We start from the raw sequence: 19,508 nt of genomic DNA, 5'->3' as shown, positions 1-19,508 counted from the left end.
TTTCCTGCGATACACACACCCTATGCACCCGTTCCTCCCCTTCAGGCAACTCCTTAAGCATAACATTTACTGCCGCATCCGCAACCACACCTCCCGGGCCAATTAACCCCGCATTATAGGCCACCTCCTTATCCCTTCTCGCCATCTCTTCTTCCTTTTTCTGACGTCGAATTTTATTAGCAAGAGAAGTACCCCCCGGGCTATACTTGGTAAACCACCTGTATCAAACATTCCGTTATCCTCCCTAGTAGCACTATGGCCACCATTTGAAGAACCCTCCCTCTCATAGTCGCCATCTCTCCTCATCCCTACCACCAATGAAGGACGCAAACCTCTCCATGTCTCATCCCGCTCATCACTCATCATCCTCCTCCATCTCCTCGGACTACACCGACCCTTATTGGAGCCAATAGAAACCCCACCTCGGAATCCGGATCGTAGCAGATTACCCCAAAGATCAATCTCCGCAACCAAGCCACGGTACACCAGATTGTCGTCTAAGTTCCCAGCAACCATACTATCTGCCCTTTTCGCGTCCAAAAATTCCTTACAAACTCGAGTTGCATGCCCTATAACCCCACATATTAGACAATATTTCAGCAGAGCCTCATACTTGAAATCCACCCAAATCTTCCCATCATCTGGGAAGTTCACAAATGTCCCACGCATTAATGGCTCACAAACATTGAAGCAGATTTTTACCCGTAAGAACCTACCAATGTAGTCCCTACTCACCGAAGTATCCACCTTCTGCATGCAACCCATACGCCCTCCAATGGATTCTGCAACCGCTGCAATCATACTTAGTGGCGGAACATTATGAATCTGCACCCAAAAAATACCAATGGAAAATGGCGCCCATCTATTGAAACCCGTCCCCATACGATCAGCCACCAATACAAGATCACTCTTAAAGGTCCAAGGCTGATCCGCCTCCATCACCTTTTGCAAATCGCCATGTCCAACAAACCTTGCTAGGAACCTACGATTCCCAAGGTCACGAATGGATACACCCTCTCGTCCCCGCCAAAACGACGTAAAACAATCAATGAAGGCTTTGCCATGCATGTCTTTAGAAGTAAACACTTCCGCAACCAAAGTATATTGAAACCCTAGCAAAACCCCTTCCACAACCTTCCTATCAATTGTAATCCCCTCCTTCTCCTTTTCAGTCAACCGCAATTTCAAGTCAAACTTAGACCCTAATTCCTCCAAGTCCTTCCGCACACGGTCCGCCGCCATCCCAGCAGATAAAAACCCCAGCGCACTCGCACCACACTCACAGCAGCCCTTGATTTGCACTACCATACTCACACCAAATCCAAACCCTCTCACTCGGTGTAGCACAGCCTAAAAATATTGCAGAAACCACACACCGCCGAAAAAATTTACAAAAACCCTAACCCTAAGTCGCACCAAAAACCTTCATTTCGAGGAACGTGTATCGATGACACATCCATACATATGTATTTCATTATAGGGTTAATCTTAGTTGACTATCCTGAAGTTATTTAGTTTTCAACATTTGGTACATAAAGTTTTTTTATCCCAATATAATACCCGAAGTCATAATTTTAAAAAACTTTCATACATCATTACCTCTGGTTCCTTCCCTATGTCCTGCATCCCGACACCTTACATTCCACAATTTATTTGCTTTCTCCTCTATCCCCGAAAGTCTTCTCTCTCCGTTTCCGAATATTCCCGTTCAAGTAGAACCTCAAGCTTCTTTTTCACAACCTCTGCACTTCCTCATCAGCTTCATAACGGCATCGTTATCATCTCCTCCAACTCCCCACTTCATCTCTTGCAACAACTTTTCGTATCTCTAGTTTGCAACATTTCGCTCATTCGCAACTTTGAGCATTTCCAACTGATCAAACTGGTGTTGTTCTTCCAACTTTGCATTCTTGTTCTTCAGCTCTTTAATCTCCCTTTATAGCTTAACCTCACGAGCTACTAAATTCTCTTCAGCTCGGTCAAAATCCCTAGACAAAAAGGTCGCCCGCAGGTTAGGTTTCTATTCACACATGGGTCAATCGGTTTCTGTTCTCACATGGATGAAATTTGAACCAAAATGAGTAAAAGTGTCAACGTCTTTTAACAAAAGATAGGATATCATCAAAGTGCCGCCTGAGTTGCATTCCTTGATGTATAAGAGCACTTCCAATGTGGAAAGGCCCCCATGGCAATTAGCAATTGAATCCCCTTCACTTAATAGTAACTGTCTTTAATGAATAGTAATTGTTTTTTGCATCTCCACCCCTAAACTGAATAGCCATGGCAATAGGCAATAAAATATTAATATTTTTTATTTTATAAAATAATAAAAAATTATTTTATTTGTAATTTCGGATAGGATTTTTAACCGGTCTCGTTACGCCACATGTCATTATCCGAAAGTACAATTTTTTGGTGATAGTTTTCGATAAGATTTTTATCAAATTCCGTCGCGGCACGTGTCATTACCTTTGTAGAATCGTTGAGGAAAATATGAAAGTGTGGTGTAAGGTGGAAGATAATAATAAGGTATTTATAAAAAAATAAAATAAATTTTTTTTTATATATAAAATTCGGATTTTATATTAATTTTAACATTTTTTAAATTTTTTATTAACTTAATTAATTTCTACCGTTGGATTACAAAAAATTTGAAATCCAACCCTCTGGATTGTAACACGTGGCATAATGGTAACATATCAGAATTTTTTTCTTTTTTTCTTTTTTTATTTTTTATTTTTAAAGTCGAAAAACATGGACCGTTGATCTGGAATCGAACGACTCAAATTGTGCCACATCATCTAGTAGTTGGGGGATTTTTTATTTTTTTTTTACCATTGGAAATCGAATAGTCCAGAAAAAAAAAGAGCCTTTGAAATCCAACGGCCAAGAGGGTGCCACGTTGCACCCAGTAACGGCTAATACACAATGTGAACTGTGGCCCCACAACCTGAAATCTTGTCGGTAACGCGCCCCCACGCGCACGTGTTATGCACATGCCTAACACAATTTTTTAATGTGACTGACATCAACCTTACATCAATCCCCCTCAGGCGCACAGGCCTTGGACTCCCACCTGCCCTCTCCCACGAGCTCCTCTTTAGCCCATTTGCCCACATGAACTGAAGCTAGTTTGGGAAGAGATTGGGTTGCAAATGTTTCCTGTCCACCGGACTAAAGAGCACGCTGGAAGTGCTCTAAAAGCAGACACTCAAACTCAAAATAGTAGGATAATGCTTGTTCAACAAAATCAGCAAAATAATGAAAACACGAGATGAGTTTGAACAAAGAAAAAGTAGGAAATCCAAAAGACTTTGTGTAAAAATATGTAGGACGACATCCTGCTTCATAACATGACAGACTGAGAGGCAGATATTGACACTTTATTTTCTAAAGGGTAAATTTAGTAATAAGCTAATTCAATTACATAGCTCATTTGATATAGTATCCACTATCCAATGTGGCACATTCAATTCAATTTCATTTTATTTGGATTCATAATGATGAACTCAACTCGCAACTACTATCAATGCATACATACAAACAAATAGACAAGCATGGCCGTAAAAAAAGGGTGGGGAATCCAGAAAACTTACAGGCTTACAAATTTCAATATCAAATAGAAGAGTACTGGGGGAATTAATTGACCATCATCTTGTATCATAAGGGTAATCCAGAAAACTAACAAGTAACCAAAACCTGACCACAATGTTTCTCATATAATACAAGCATTGTAATCTAATCTAAATGGTTGGATAGAATATTTTCGTAAGTGAAGGAGACCGCAATATGAATAACAATACAAGGGCTCTACTCTAACCGTTGTGCACCGACTTGTACAAATGGTCGTTTAGATTTGCAAGTAAAGATGGTCCACAAATTCTGCTAGCTGTTTCCAGATGTGGAAACTTCAGCGCTGCAAACAGGGCAGACCTGCAGTAACATAGCAAGTGAATGTCCCTTTTGTTTTTTGTCTCTATCCACAAGCACACATGCAAACACAATTTCAACATGGCTACTCTAATAAGAAATCACCAATGCCTCAACTAAAAGCAAAAAAATTACGGAAAATTTCAATGTACAACCAAAAACCGCGAATACAACATCATACAAATTTTGACCATAGCCACAACTACTGCCATATGCATATTAATATCACAATATTTTAACTGGTTTAAGTTTTGATGTCAGAGCATGTGAAAAAAGAACATGATAAATAATAATTTATTTTGGAAAGAATGAAGAAATTATAAACTACATGAACAGATTATAACAGAGTAAGCAACATTGAATTGCCAGTGAAAAGAAACATGAAATTTCAAAATCGTACCTTGTTTATTGTCAACCAATTATTTATGCACTCAGAATGATAGGAATGTTTGCAGGATAGTATTGTCAAATTCTCACCATCCTCGAAGTCCAACCGACAAATGACACACCTGAAACAGAAGTAAAACTTTAAAATAAACCTCACACACAACACTCAATAAAGTACATAAAACTAAGGAATTTGTTATGTGCTTACGACTCATTGCTCCCATTCTGACTGCTTCCTGTCTTGTAGCTTACTGAAGGCAATGAGGCGATAGTATCAGCTGAGAGCCCTCTGCTCTCAGTTCCAACAACTTCGCCCAATGCAAGTAACTCCTGATATAGTTATATAAAAGTCATGGAAACAAGCCCAAAGGTAAATGCACTACTGGAAGCATTAGAATTTAGAGCCACGTTACCTCATATGAAAGTTCATCTGGGTCAATCTCCTCCCATGTATCCTACAAACCAAAACTAGATGAGAAAAAAAGGTTGACGCAGAGGACAGCAAGCTGCTACTGCCTTCTAGAAGAGTCTCAGTCATCATACTAATCTCAGCATACAAGCAACAAATTGTTACCTGAGAGTTACCACCATGTTCCTCTGTGTCCTCTACTTCACCTGAAACGAAAATAAGATACCAGAAACATTAAATATTGCATAATTTCAAGGACTTCAAAATGAGATGATATAAAAATACGACAACTCTAAACAGTCACAAGCACTCACGGTCATTGATCCCAGAAAGTGCCATCAGTCTAGCTGCCATCTCTCTGTCTTCAGCATCCTGCAGGGCTCTTGCATAGGCCTCATCACTTGAAAAAACAGCCGGACCATATTCGACAATGGGGTTATCATCCTCTCCAGCATCATCATGAGCATGCAAATTAAATGCATCTTCATCATTGTCAACCTCAGTTCCATCATATTGCTCCTCATCATCATTATCATCAGCATCGTCATCAAATTCATTGAAATCATCATCATCCTCATGCACATAACTTCCAGCTTCCCAACTTCCATAATCACTACCTTCATTGTTCATTCGTAGCATCATGTATGCCCTTTCCTACTCAATAGACAAACAACGGCAATAAGATTACATGAACAACCAGATCAAACAAAACCTCTCCAAAAACAACCACGACCACTTATAGTTATAGATAAGATTGATAATGAACAGCATTCACATTAAGATCGAATGATGCAATACCTATAGCTTGATAGAAAATATCCTTCTTTGAAAATACAAGACTAAAATCCCACTGGGCCAAAAATCTAATGATAAGTTCTTTCTGGTCTAAAATGAAATGTCAATAATTGTCTAAGAGTCGGTCAATACGAAATAGACAAATAAACAAATAAGTCAAGCACACAATCTAAGAGTTGATAACCTTTGCCACACCCAAAAAAAGACAGGAAAAAAAAAATCAAAGAGTTGATAATAAGCTGCTTCTCTTTTTGAGCAAGTATGAAGCTTTATTGCGAGTATGTATTTGGCTCCTAGCAAAATTACAATATTTTACTATTTAATGTCTTTTGTATATGATGAGTCTTTTTATATTTGTGTAATATCTAATGAAGTATTTTTGCGGTTTTAAGGGCCTTTTTGCTATGTTTAGAAGTTATTAAAAGTCCTATTTGAAGCCTATAAACAAGGCTATTTGTAAGCCAAAAGGAGATTTGAAATCACAATGAAGGATTTGTTGAAGGCTTGGGGAAACTGTTTTTGCCCTCTTTCTCCTCTACATTCTTCTCCACCTATCTACTTGCTCTATCTTACAACAACCCTAGATCGTTTCCTTCTCTATACCTCTCTTGATTAACAAAATTTCTGCCGTCTAAAACCCACCATGTCCCAAAGCAACATTCACCTTGTATGTCCTGCATCAATTTGGTACCTGAACAACATAACCTCCTTTTCCTTCCAAATTCTTTTTGTTTAATCAATTATAATGGTTATAAATGCAGAACATTCAAGGAGAGTTGAAGCTTTGAGTCAAGATTACAAAAGCAATAAGGAAGGCAATTGATGAGTATTTAGCAAAGGTCAAATCCTCGGAAATCAACATTCAAATCTTTGTTTGTGATTAGGAAAAACATAATAGAAGGGAAATTGTAAACATGGATTTTTCATCCTCAACCCCTAGGCAAGAACCTGAAAGGAATACAAAGCGGAAGAATTGCAGAGGACCATCATTTTCAAAGATGTGGTTCGATGTAATGATCAAGGGAACAATTTTCGTACTCCCTTTTTGTACTTCTGCCCTCCCTAAGTTCAGGCTAGCTTGTTCAAAAGGTTCCACCACCACCATAGCTCACCACCTTATCCATCCATAGACACAACCTCCTAAACCCAACGACGGGCCTGTTTGAGATTGCTTCTGGAATGTGCTTCCTACATAAGAAGTCCCAAGCGAACCCTACTATTACAACCCCAGAAAATCAGGGTCTTCAAAATGCAGTGTCATGCACACAAGAATTTGGGCACTAGTCTGCAAGGGAGTTTAAAGCTAATGAGAGAACCACTCAGCAATCAAGTTTTGCTAAATGTTGAACCCTTTGATTCTTCAAAAGGAAGTGAGTGTGTACTTTGATGAGATCGGATAGAGAGGAAAGGGCATATATAATCATCGTCAGATATGTAATGCTAAACAATTGAAGTCTATATATATATAAGATCGGATAGAGAGGAAAGGGCATCTATAATCATCGTCAGATATGTAATGCTAAACAATTGAAGTCTATATATATATATATATATATATATATATGTTAAAAGTGGAAAGAAGTAGAAACAACAGAAAGTGTGGTCAAGCAAACCACCCCAAACAGAAATAGGAAAAGAAAAAGACAACTCCAGTGCGCTGAAGAACACCCTAACACAAACTAAAAGGAAGCGGCCTTGCAAAATGATTTGGGTAGATCTAAACAATTGAACTCCCACAGAAAAAATATTAAAAACTTTTCAATGAAAAAGAAAAGCAAACCACCAGAAGGCTTTCACAAAGAACCAAATGATTCCCTGCAAACCAAATTCAATCCCAATTTCCTTGACCAATTGTCTCCTTTAATCTTTGGAACATACTCTAAGAAAAGACTTAGACCTGGTTTGGTACTGAGGTGATTTTGAAAAAAGCTGAGAGCTGTTTTTGTGTTTGGTAAACATTCAGCTTCAACTTTTTTTCACAGTTTTGGGTGAAAAAAAACCAAAAACAAGAAGCTGCAAAACCCAACTTAGAAAAACCGGCTTTTTTTTCACATATATTTTACATAAAAGTTTACCAAACACTATAATACTGCTTTTTTTTTGGTTTTTTTTCCAAAAACTCTTTTACGAAAAAGTTTACCAAACACTCCGCTGCTTTATTTCACAGCTACTTATTCTCACAGCACAGCAAAAACAGTTTTTTTTCAAAGCACAGCAATGCCAAATCAGCCCCTAGAGTACTTGGATCTAATGAAAGACGTGACACAAAACTGAGCGCAATGGCGTTCTAGGATTCATATAGCCGACCCCACTTAGTGGGAAAGGGCTTTGTTGTTGTTGTTGTTGTTGTCGTCTCCTTTAACCCCAACTAAGGGCTAGTTTGGTATTGTTGTGCTTTGAAAAAAAGTTGCTTCTGCTATGCTGTAAGAATAAGTAGTTGTGAAATAAAGCAGCAGACTGTTTGGTAAATTTTTTTGTAAAAGTGCTTTTGAAAAAAAAAACAGTATTATAGTGTTTGGTAAACTTTTATGTAAAACAGATATGAAAAAAAATCGGTTTTTCAAAGCTGGGTTTTGCAGCTTCTTGTTTTTGGCTTTTTTCACCCAAAACTGTGAAAAAAAACTGAAGCTAAATGTTTACCGAACGCAAAAACAACACCTAGCTTTTTTTTATACCACTTTTTTTTAGAATCAGTACCAAACCAGGCCTAACTCTTCATCAACCCACTCATTATCTCACTACCCCAGATGATGCTATCAACATCAAAGCCTCTAAGTTGCCGATTGCAAGGCACATTAGGACGATGCCTTGTGTGCTTTTCAAGCCTGGACCTCACTCTTTTAGTAGAAAGAAATTCATAAGTGACACTTGGGTTAATGATGATGTCGGTGGAGGTGCCAGTGGAGATTTAGGTGAGCGGACCTGAAGTGAGTGGTCTGAAATTCGGAAAAAAAATGGTTTCTTCGAACAAAAATTGAGATAACAAAAATGGTACGAAAACTATAAATTATGTCTTAGGTTGTATTTTACCTTCTAAATATCACATAACAATCTTAAAATTTATAATGGAAACCGAAACACAAGTTGTTCATTTAATGGAGATTGATGATCGGAATCAATCCGCAATGGAATTTCCGTTGGTCACTGAGTGAACGAAAGAGGAAACAAAATCGGAGGGGGTATCAAACAAGTACCGATTTAACATTCTAAGGCCAAGTTCGGTTGCTAAGGAAGAAAAAATGAGTGGAACATGAATCCTTTGTTTGCAACCATAACATAACAAATGAAAAAACCAGTAAGAAATCATGTTTGAACTTTCAGACTTCGTCAAATAATAAGCAAGCAAAGCAATATGCAACGAGAAATTGAATACCTGTTCTTGGAGGGTTCGAGCAAGGGCTAGGTCGGCATCGACCTGACTGAGATTACTGAAGGGAGTTCTTGAAGGCAGCGGAACAGGAGGTGAGGAGGAGGAGGGATCCACCTCCTGTTCCTGCGAAGGCTCACTATTTACTTCTTCTCCTCGTTCTTCGCATTCATTCAAACAGGGGTTTTGTTCTTTTTCGCTGACGTTGTTATTGTTGTTGGATTTGAGTCCGCCGGCAGACCCCAATTTGACGTCATAATTCTCCATGGATTATGGACTGTGGAGAGAGAACCCAAATAAACTGGGATTAATTGGACAGAGATCGAAATTGATTAAGAGTGGGAAAGAGAGGAGAGGGAGATCGATCACAGAATATTTCAAGAATGTCAAATAGCCGGATAATCGAGGTCAATGGGTCGTGGATGTTGAAGGGTATAAAAAAGTCCCAACAAAAGTTTAAATAAAAAACTATAGGAAAATGACTTTATTATTGTGAAATAAATAGTGGTTTGGTTATGTCATATTTAAAATATGAATGTGATTGTGTAAATTTTAATGTATTTAGAGATATATTGAAATATTCATTTTAGTATGTATTATCATATTAGAGTTGTAATCCTATTAGTGTAAAGATTTAACCTATCCTACTAGGATAAATAAAGGCACAATGGGATGAAATAACACACACCTCACAATTAAATCTCTTTCCTCTCTCTTATTGCCACGGCCTCCCCCTCTCTATTTCCTTAGAATAGTTTAGTCAATTAGACCTACAACACGTTATCAGCACGCTCTTGCCAAAAGCTAAGAAATTGAAGGATTGTAAGAGGATGCTTTCTTCTACAAAATTCAAAGGTTTTTATTTGTTTTCTGCCAATCAAGTACGCTTAAAATAAAGTAAAATATTTGAAACGTCTATGAAGCATGAAAACATTCATGCATGAACCCCCTATATTTATATTTTCCTTCTGATATATATATAAATATATTGTATATAATTCATATATTTGTCAATATATATATATATATAAATATATATATGTATATATATATATTGTATATGATTCATATATTTGTCAATATATATATATATATATATATATTGTATATGATTCATATATTTGTCAATATATACATGTTTCATGCATTAGGCAATTATTATTTTGTTACGTGGAATTTGTGAGTCAAAGCATATAAATAAATTGGAATCAATTTGGGTTTTTCACAAATGCTAGAAAGTCAGAAAAAAAAAATTTGGGAATTATGCGGCATAGATGCGGCTCGCCGCCATGCCAGCGATGGCACCATCGCCGACCACCACAGTTGGCTTACAGCCCAACCAGATGGAGCACACCACCAAGACAATGTTATCTTAACGCCTAGACCATGGCAGCAGCTCTTTGGGCTTTATTGCGCCTACATGGACACGCCAGGCCTTCGGCCTGGTAGGGTTACACAGGCCTACAGCCCAACCCAACTCCTAAGAAGGTCTGCAGCTCTTCTTGGACCCATCTGCGTGTCCCCGGCCCAACCTGTCAGTAGCCTTATGCTGCTGAGCTTTGTCCCGTGCCACATGCCTACCTGCAACAAGCGCATGTCGCTTGATGGGCTTCGCCTCCGTTCGACCCAATTCGTCAGCAGCCTTTGCGCTGCTGGGCTTGACCTGCCTGACCTAAAAACCCAGGAGCCAGCCTCAGCTGGGCCACCCTGCACTAACCTGCAAGCTAATCTTGGGCTGGGCTTGCCCCGTGCCTTTTTTTTGGCCCAAACCAGCAGCTTTTACTGTTAGGCTCACTCATACCACACGGCCCAGAGGCCTGCAGCTGTGCTGCAGGGCCTGTCCCCACATCGCAGCCAACCCACTTTTGGCTGGGCCTAGTTATTTTTTCGACCCAATGCCAATTTTTGGCACCTCCACGTTCTAAATCATGCACATGGGGACTTTGATTTACGCTAATTAATTCTAATTTAATTATCACTTAATTTATCGCCAACCGAAGCTAATATGATTCATCTGTGATTATTTTGCTTCCACGATTGACCCCGTTTGGTCTCGATCTATTGAATTAATTAAAAGTGACTAGCAGTCCATTAATCTGATAATTAATCTAAAATGATTGACCTGAAGATCACTTTTGGACATTAACGATTTAATAATTTATTTTTATACTTTGAACCGTTGACATCCTTTCGTTGTCCCGAAACTCTCACACTTGAGTTCCCGAATCAACTCAAATCCACTACACTTCAATCAATATATTGCATTCTGTGTTCTTACAGGAACTTCTCTTTTATGAACTAATCGTTCATAAAACTAAATTGAACCTATAGTTTCATGTTTAGTGCATTTGAAGCCCAAAGTTTTCATTCAAAACTTACCACATGAAACCTGTAGCTTTCATGCTTAAATTAAACTTATACATGTCTATAAAACCCGAATGCTCTACGATGTATGCTTATGGCTTTCCATATGACTAACCACATTTTTGAACCCTCTGTTTTAGGGACATGTCGAACTTGAACAAGCTCGATTTCACCGCTCTGGAAGTATCTGGAAGAAACTACCTAAAGTGGGTTCAAGATGTAAAGCTTCATCTAACCGTAAAAGGTATTAGAGCCATCATTGAGGAACCTATCAACGATGAACTCATCGACGAAGCTGAGAAAACTAGTGTTATGATCTTCATTCGAAGACACATCCATGATGCATTACAGACCAAGTACCTCTGACACGCCCCGATCTCATTGTCTAGGGGACATCGGGATGGCCACATGTTGGCCGACACCCGAGGGTGACGTAAGCCATTTAATGAATGCATATGCTGAGAACATGTAAAACATGCATATAAATTTCATTCAAACTATATAAAATAATATACTAATATTCAACACATATCGTTGAAAAAAAAACTACTAGGGTATGATGTAATGTTTATGAATTGTAGCAAAATAATAAGAAGTGACTATTCATTTATGCGTGAAGATAGTGATAGTGCATGACATGTTTAGAGCATACATCTAATTCAGAATACAATGGAAGATGTTATTACAATGATGTCAAAGCAGAGATGATGGCACAATATCATTGGTAGGGGAAAGCCTTGTAGCGCAGGTCATAAGCCTTGTTCCTATGTCCTGAAGGGGCGCAAAACAAACATGAGTGGACCAAGTTGATATATATATATATATATATATATATATATATATATAAATAATATTGAAACAGTTATCAACATACTAACCCCCAAAGTTTTATGAAAACTCAATAGCATAATATGTAATAGGTTTTCCGAAAACCCTAGCATGCCATAAAACCTTTCATGAAACATATCTTGTATGTAATGTGCTAACTGGTGGTATCAGTATCAGTATCAGTATTTCTCGGTCCAAAGCCATCTACATATATTTCCCTCAGCCTGAAGCCATATATCTCCCTCACCCATAGGCAGAACAGTGACCACTAGATACGCACAAAATCATTTAACATAGTATTTCCAAACATAGGTACATATATCTCAAAACATCTTCATAGCATATAGTCATCCATCATATACGCTATAAAGAAGTGTAAAAACATGTTCATAAATAGTATATAGTCATCCATCATATATACTACAAAGAACATAATTTCGATAAAGTATGGTATTCCAAAGTATTCTCAGTAAGCATGATAATCATATAATGTAAATCTAATTTACTCATAAAACGTTTCATAAATGTAACCATTAAATCATGCTTTTCATGTATGTATTTCTATTATTAAAACATGCATTTAGATGGGGTTCATTCACTGATACTCCATTGTCGAAGAGCCGTACGAAATAGGAAGAACGGAAACGCAGCTAATAATTGCACCTAAGCACATAAATGATCCAATTAATAAAACTATACTTAAATGATTGAATTTCAAAAAAGGAACGTCATAAATTGATTCAGGACATCGGAAAACATAGAGGGAGACCTCGGGTACCCCCACGCACCCTCACGAGCTGCCGTAAGGTGGGGGCTCCAGCGGGCACGTGCAGCTGTGGGTCGTCAAAAAATTCGTAGGCACCGCAGTGGATGGTGGTGCGTGTGCTCCACGCACCGGCCACACGTAAGTTCACGCGGGCTGGGCTGTTGGGTTGGATCGGATTTGGGCCTGGGTTTTTGGGCTTGGGTCCAATAGGTTTGGGCTTAGGCTTTGGGTTAATGGGCTGGTAACCCGACCCAAGGGAAAAGGGTTTGGGTTCAATGGGCCAAGGGCCCTGGTTGCATATAAAGGGCTTGGGCTTGAAAGCCCGACCCAAGTGCCTTTAGGTTTTTTAAAAAGAAAATAAATAAAAACTAAATGGGTTTGGATTTACGGTTAATGGGCCTAAGGCCTGAGTCCTATATGACCTAAAGACCTAAACTAACAAGGGTTTTGGTTTTGGGATTTCAAAGGTTTTAGGCTCCATGGGTTAGGTCTAGTCAGCCTGTTTCTTGGTAGGGAAGAAAGTCGGAGCCTCCCGAGCTCCGGTCGCTGTTGTTTGACCACTAAACCCTACGATCTAACTACAAAAAAGAAAGTATGGACAAGGGGAAGGGATTTCGTACCTTGATAACGTCGAATGGTGGCCGGATCTTTGCTCGAGACTCGTGGGCTCGCCGGACCTAGGTTGGGTTTTCTTTGGGTGGTTGGGTGTCGCAGGGAAAATGAGAGAGAGAAAGTACGAGAAAGTGTAAGTGTGTGAGAGAGATAGAGAGTTGAGCTGAGAGAGAAATAGAGATGAGTTAGTGGGCTACCACTTGGTAAGCAGAAAGGGGGGAGAAATCTGAAAAGGGATCCAAATAGGGTAAGATTATGGGGGTAAAATTGTCATTTCATCAATATTTGGTATAAAATTACAAAGAATTTGGGGAGGGGTTTTACAACCTTGCTGATAAGGATCCACGCACCCTCTAGCTTACTCTGTCTGACCCTTTCAATCACCAGAAAGACATTTACTTGCCTAAAACAAGACAATTGGCAGCATTTATGCTTCCAAGACTTTAAGTCTGTGAATGAATACAACTCTAAAGGTTGCAGAATCTGATCACTGCTTAAGTTCTGTAAAGTTGACTTAAGAGATGAGGATCTCCTGGAGAAGACCTATTCGACCTTCAATGCCACCAATATTATCCTGCAGCACCAATACAGAGCACATAGGTTCACCAAATTTTTGGATTTAATCTCAGTAGAACCAGTTTGGAACACTCCGCCTGAAGCGCATACGACTAATTCTTAGTAGCCATAAATGACAAAAGAATCATCGTGGCCATGGTAATGGGGGGCAAGCCCACCCACTGGTCTAAGGTTCACAGAGCCAAGGCCCACCTAAGGGAGGAAATTTGACCCCAAATCGTCAAATCATTGTCCATAAGGCCCCAAACTTCAAGAACAAGGGAAAAGCTACTGTTCAATTGACTTCCCCTGAACTGGACATATGTTACCGTTGTGGATCAAAGGATCATTAGTCACGGGTATGCCGAGCTACCCCAAGGCCATTGCCAAGTATCATTCCTGTCGTGAGTCTAACTTTGCCCATGTGGAACATCCCAAAGATGCTACTTCATCCATATAGATATCAAATTTTCAGGAGACATCTGTTCCTATGGAAGAATAAAGTTTTATTTTTCTGGACATGTTTTTGTTTGTTTTTACACTTAGTGGCCGAAATTATTTTATGGATATTATTTCTCGATTGATTAATTGAATGAATAGAATTATATTTATGTATGTGACCAATTCAATTAATTTATTCCTATGTATGACTAGTGGGGAAGTTAATTGTCTGGCTGATAGTGCTACCACACACACCATATTGCGTGAGCGACACTATTTTACTAACTTCATACCTAAAAATGCACCTTTGACAACTCTCTCAAGCTCATGCAACCAGATTGAAGGATACGAAAAGGCTTGTACAGTGTTGTCCAATGGTACTGTCTTAACCATTAAAGAGGTCCTCTATTCTCCATGTTCAGGAAGAACGTTGCTGAGCTTTAAAGATATTCGAGATAATCAATATCATGTTGAAACCATTTTAGAGAATGGTTTTGAATTTCTTTGTATCACTTTTTACGAGTATGGCCAGAAGCGTATTCACAAAAAGCTAGAACATCTCCCAAGTGGGTTGTACATTACAACCATTTACGGCATAAAGGCCCACAATTTGGCTAGCGCTGTGCCTGGGTTCCAGAACACTTTGCTACTTTGGCATGGCCATATGGGACATCCCAGATGTGACATGATGCGCCGTATCCTCAAATTATCACATGGGCATCATTTACCTCTCTACATTGGATTCCCGTCTTGCAAAGCTTGTTCTTTAGGGAAGTTGAATACTCAACCCTCAAGTACAAAGATTATTCACAGCCCTCCTAAGTTTCTTCAAAGGATTCAAGGGGATATTTGTGGACCTATCCAACCAACGTGCAGACCATTTAGATACTTTATGGTGTTGGTTGATGCATCGACACATTGGTCACATGTTTGTTTATTGTCCACATGCAACGCTACATTTGCGAAACTCCTAGCACAAATTATTAAGCTTAGGGCTCACCACCCTGATTATCTGATCAAGTTTATTCAATTAGATAATGCTAGAAAGTTTATATCACAGACTTTTGACGATTATTGCATGTCTAATGGGATTGATGTTGAACATCATGTACTCCATCTTCACACCCAAAACGGCATGGCAGAAGCTTTCATAAAGTGCCTTCAATTGATAGCTTGGACTTTGGTTATGTGAACCAAATTGCCGGTATCTGCCTCGATTATGCAATATTACACGCAGTTATGTTGGTCCGTCTAAGGCCCACCGCTACCCAATCTCATTCACTGTTACAATTGGTTATTGGATACGAGCTTGACATCTCGCATTTACATGTGCTTGAGTGCGTAGTTTATATGCCAATAGTGCCGCCATTACGTACCAAAATGGGTCCTCATAGAAGAAATGGAATCTACGTCGGTTATGATTCGCCATCAATTATTCTCTACTTAGAGTCCTTGACAGAAGATCTATTTGCTGCATGTTTTGCAGATTGTCACTTCGATGAGACAATCTTCTCATCGTTAAGGGATAAGAACGTTAACGTTCCTGTAGAACGCTACGAATTGTTGTGGTATACTCCAATTATGTCTCATTTAGATCCTCACACTACTCAGTCTGAAAATGAAATGCATCGTATTCTAGATCTTCAAATCATTACTCAAAGCATGTCGGATGCTTTTACTGATCTAGCAAAGGTGACGAGATCACATATACCCCTCTACAAATGCACCTGCAAGGATCGACGTACCTAAAGTACGCTGTAACATCGCCTTGGAAGGCCAAACTATCCCCAAGAGTAAGTGATAGGATTAAAAGCACACCACAAGGTAGCACACAAATGTCCTATTAATTTTCCTTATTAACAATAATATTTGTCAATTGTAGCATATGAAAATAAGGGTCTTTCCCACAGAAGATTGTTTTATCTAACTACTTAAAATATCACAAAAACTGGGCTGTTATCCCTACTGACCAGCCACAGAAAAATAATTATTAGACCGATTTACAATTATCTAAAGTCTACGAAATTTTATATGCAGATACTAGACACACAGAGCTACACTCACACAAATTTTTGGGATTTTTGGAGTTGATTTGCTATTTAAATTAAATCGAACAAAAACAGGACAAAAACAGATTTTTAAGTAGTTCACAAATTAAGAAAAACGAGTTAGGGGAATTGCTATCCACCACCAAATAATCATGCAAACATGTTATGTTTCATTCAAATTCCTTCTATTTCCGAATGAAGATGCTCAAGTTGGCTCAATGTTAGAACTCAACCTATTACTTTTTCTTATGTAGTATGTTAAGAGAATGGCATTTTCAACTTAACTTAGTCCCTAACATGCAATCTAGAATGGTGTGTTCATAGATTTAACAAGTAGAAATTATTAAGAACGAAAAGAGTTTGAGTCATCACAAGGCATCGTAAGTACTGGCATTGTCTTACTTATCCTAGAAATTGGTTCACATGTTAATCGCAATTAACAAGTACTACTCTAGAATATATGTAGGTCCTCATTTGACAAGGGCAGGCACACACAAATTCATAGCATTAGAATCCTAGATATGCTTACTAAGTATGCATCCGTAGAAAACACATAAAGAATTCATCAATGAGACAAGTAGTGAATCAATTTTCATCCATTCATAAAAGTAATTCAAACGAAATGTCATAACAAAATTGCAATCATATTAGGGGCTACAAACAGCCCCTAACTACTAAAAATTTAGTTACACAATCCTTAAGTTAAAACAAAAGATAGACATGAGTTTGAGAAAATAGAACCGAAAGAAATCAACTAAGGCTCTCCCCCTTTCCTTCCTTCCCCAATGCTACTTTTAAACCAAATCTTGCTGCATCATTTCCTTCTCCTTAACTCACCCACTAATAGCCATTTAGTGATGACAATAAGTGAGAGGAAATGTAAAACAATTGTAACTCGTTGGGTAGCCTTTATGCCAATTACTCCCTCTTAATCCTCATCTTTAATTCCATTTCCTCTGATATTTGAATAGGTGTCAGCTGGTTTGTTCTTGATTGCATCAGTTTTGGCTACTAGAATTATTGGATTTATTGCTTTCAATGCTTTCTTGTCAGTTACAAACTGCTCAGCTTCTTGGGAACCTTTCAGTGTTAAAACGGCCATAACTTCTTGTAGAAAAATGATATTAACAATCCACAAAATGCTCCAGAAAATAGACATTTGTAGCTTTCCAACCGTATAAGGCTCATTCTCTAATTCATTCTGATCTGTCCGTAACTTGCTTCCAAAGTCAGCTGACCTGCACAGGCAGTTTTGACGAATTTGTTACTTAAAATCCCACTTGTGCTATTTTTCTTTTCTTTGCTTGACAAATCCTACAAAACACAAAAACAAAGTAAATAACTCAAAAATATAAGGAACTAACTAAGAAAAGACAAGTGAATTTGATATAAAATATATATAAATATAAGTTTATCAGTAAGGCGGCCACACCTCCCACGCGGCATGCTACATTGGCGACTAGCCAATCATCTACTCCTACCCTGAAGTGTGGCAGACTCTTTGGTTTAAAAGATTTATAACCATAGAAGAAGAAAATGACACAAACTAGTGACCTTAGTCTGATTCCAACCATCGCTTATCATTTGTTCCAACGCATGAGATTATTCTAGATTACGATGATGTTAGATAAGACAAATCGGCCTCTCAAGAATCGCTAGATTTTAGTCCACTACACAGTATTGGATGAGGTTTGGAATTGGAATAAGATGATTGTCGACGATGCATTTGTGTACACAGTAGATACTGACACTATGCTTAGCGATGACATTGAACCATGTTCTGTTGATAAATGTCGATGTATAACAGATTGGTCAAATTGGAAACAAGCAATCAAGGTCGAATTTGATTCATTTGTGAAACGTAAGGTGTTTGGGCCCCTAGTTCTTACTCCACCACATGTGAAGCTCGTGGGCTACAAGTGGGTTTTCGTGAGGAAGCATAATGAGAAGAATAAAATAGTGCGATACAAAGCAGGCCTTGTAGCACAAGGCTTCTCTCAACGCCTTGGGATTGATTACGAAGAGATGTATTCCCCCATAATGGACGTCATAATGTTCCGCAACCTTATCAGTTTGGCAATTTCTGAAAAACTGAATATATGCAGCTTATGGACGTGGTAACCATGTATCTCTATGGGGATCTAGATATAGAAATCTACATGAAAGTTCCATAAGTACTTCCATTTACTGGTTCAAATAGTTCTAGACCACGAAACACTCTATCGATTAGATTGAGGAGATCACTCTACGGATTGAAACAATCCGGGTAGATGTGGTATAACTATCTGAGTGAATATTTGACAAGTCAGAGTTATGTGAACAACGAACTATGCCCATACATATTCATAAAGGAGTCACAATCTGGATTTGTGATCGTTGCAGTTTATGTCAATGACATGAACCTCACCGGAACTCCCACAAAGATTGAGAAAATTGCCATTCACATGAAATCGGATTTTGAGATAAAGGATCTTGGAAAAACTCGATATTGTCTTGGCTTGGAGATCGAGCACTATTTGGATAGAATCCTAGTACATTAATCGAACTACATCCAAAAGGTGCTGCGATGTTTTAATAAGGATAAAACGAAGAATTCAAGTACTCTTATGGTCATTCGGACTCTAGATGCTAAACGAGATCCTTTCCATCCTAAGGAGTATGAAGAATAGATTTTGGAGCCTGAAGTTCCATATCTAAGTGTAATTGGTGCTTTATTGTACTTGACTCAATGCATTGTACTTGACATCTCTTTCGCTGTTACTATTTTGGCTAGATACTGCAATGCGCCTACACGCAGTCACTGGAATGGTGTTAAAGACATTTTTCGCTACCTCAAGGGTACGACGGATTTGGGCTTGTTCTAAACCCATGAATCCTCGAGAGCAGCCACTGCCTCCCTCGGGTCGATTCTCGCCTTGTTGGTTACACATATGCTAGATATCTGTCTGACCCACATAAGGCACGTTCTCAAACGGGTTATGTCTTTACCATTGAAGACACCGCTAT

General features: G+C 38.6%; 1 protein-coding gene across 1 annotated transcript; it reads right to left on the bottom strand.

The window, feature by feature from the left end:
- Nucleotides 1-3,592: 3,592 nt before the first annotated feature.
- Nucleotides 3,593-9,360, bottom strand: LOC137747625 (E3 ubiquitin ligase BIG BROTHER-related). The gene is made up of 7 exons (XM_068487766.2): nt 8,895-9,360; nt 5,041-5,380; nt 4,892-4,932; nt 4,731-4,772; nt 4,526-4,647; nt 4,331-4,439; nt 3,593-3,933 (listed from the first exon to the last, which is right to left on the bottom strand). Exons 1-7 carry the CDS (start codon nt 9,153-9,155, stop codon nt 3,886-3,888), a joined length of 963 nt encoding a protein of 320 aa, XP_068343867.2. The 5' UTR covers nt 9,156-9,360; the 3' UTR covers nt 3,593-3,885.
- Nucleotides 9,361-19,508: the final 10,148 nt, after the last annotated feature.

Source organism: Pyrus communis, chromosome 2, assembly GCF_041283825.1.
Source record: "Pyrus communis isolate YQ-2024b chromosome 2, ASM4128382v1, whole genome shotgun sequence".
In the NCBI taxonomy this organism is placed as follows: Eukaryota; Viridiplantae; Streptophyta; class Magnoliopsida; order Rosales; family Rosaceae; genus Pyrus; species Pyrus communis.
This window is presented reverse-complemented; position numbering and strand designations above follow the sequence as displayed.

Coding starts and splice junctions, on each gene's coding strand:
- LOC137747625 (XM_068487766.2), bottom strand. CDS start 9,155: ATGGAGAATTATGACGTCAAATTGGGGTCTGCCGGCGGACTCAAATCC. Junction 4,773..4,891: donor AACATGGTGGTAACTCTCAG/GTAACAATTTGT, acceptor TTTGGTTTGTAG/GATACATGGGAGGAGATTGA. Junction 4,440..4,525: donor CAGAATGGGAGCAATGAGTC/GTAAGCACATAA, acceptor CTTCTGTTTCAG/GTGTGTCATTTGTCGGTTGG.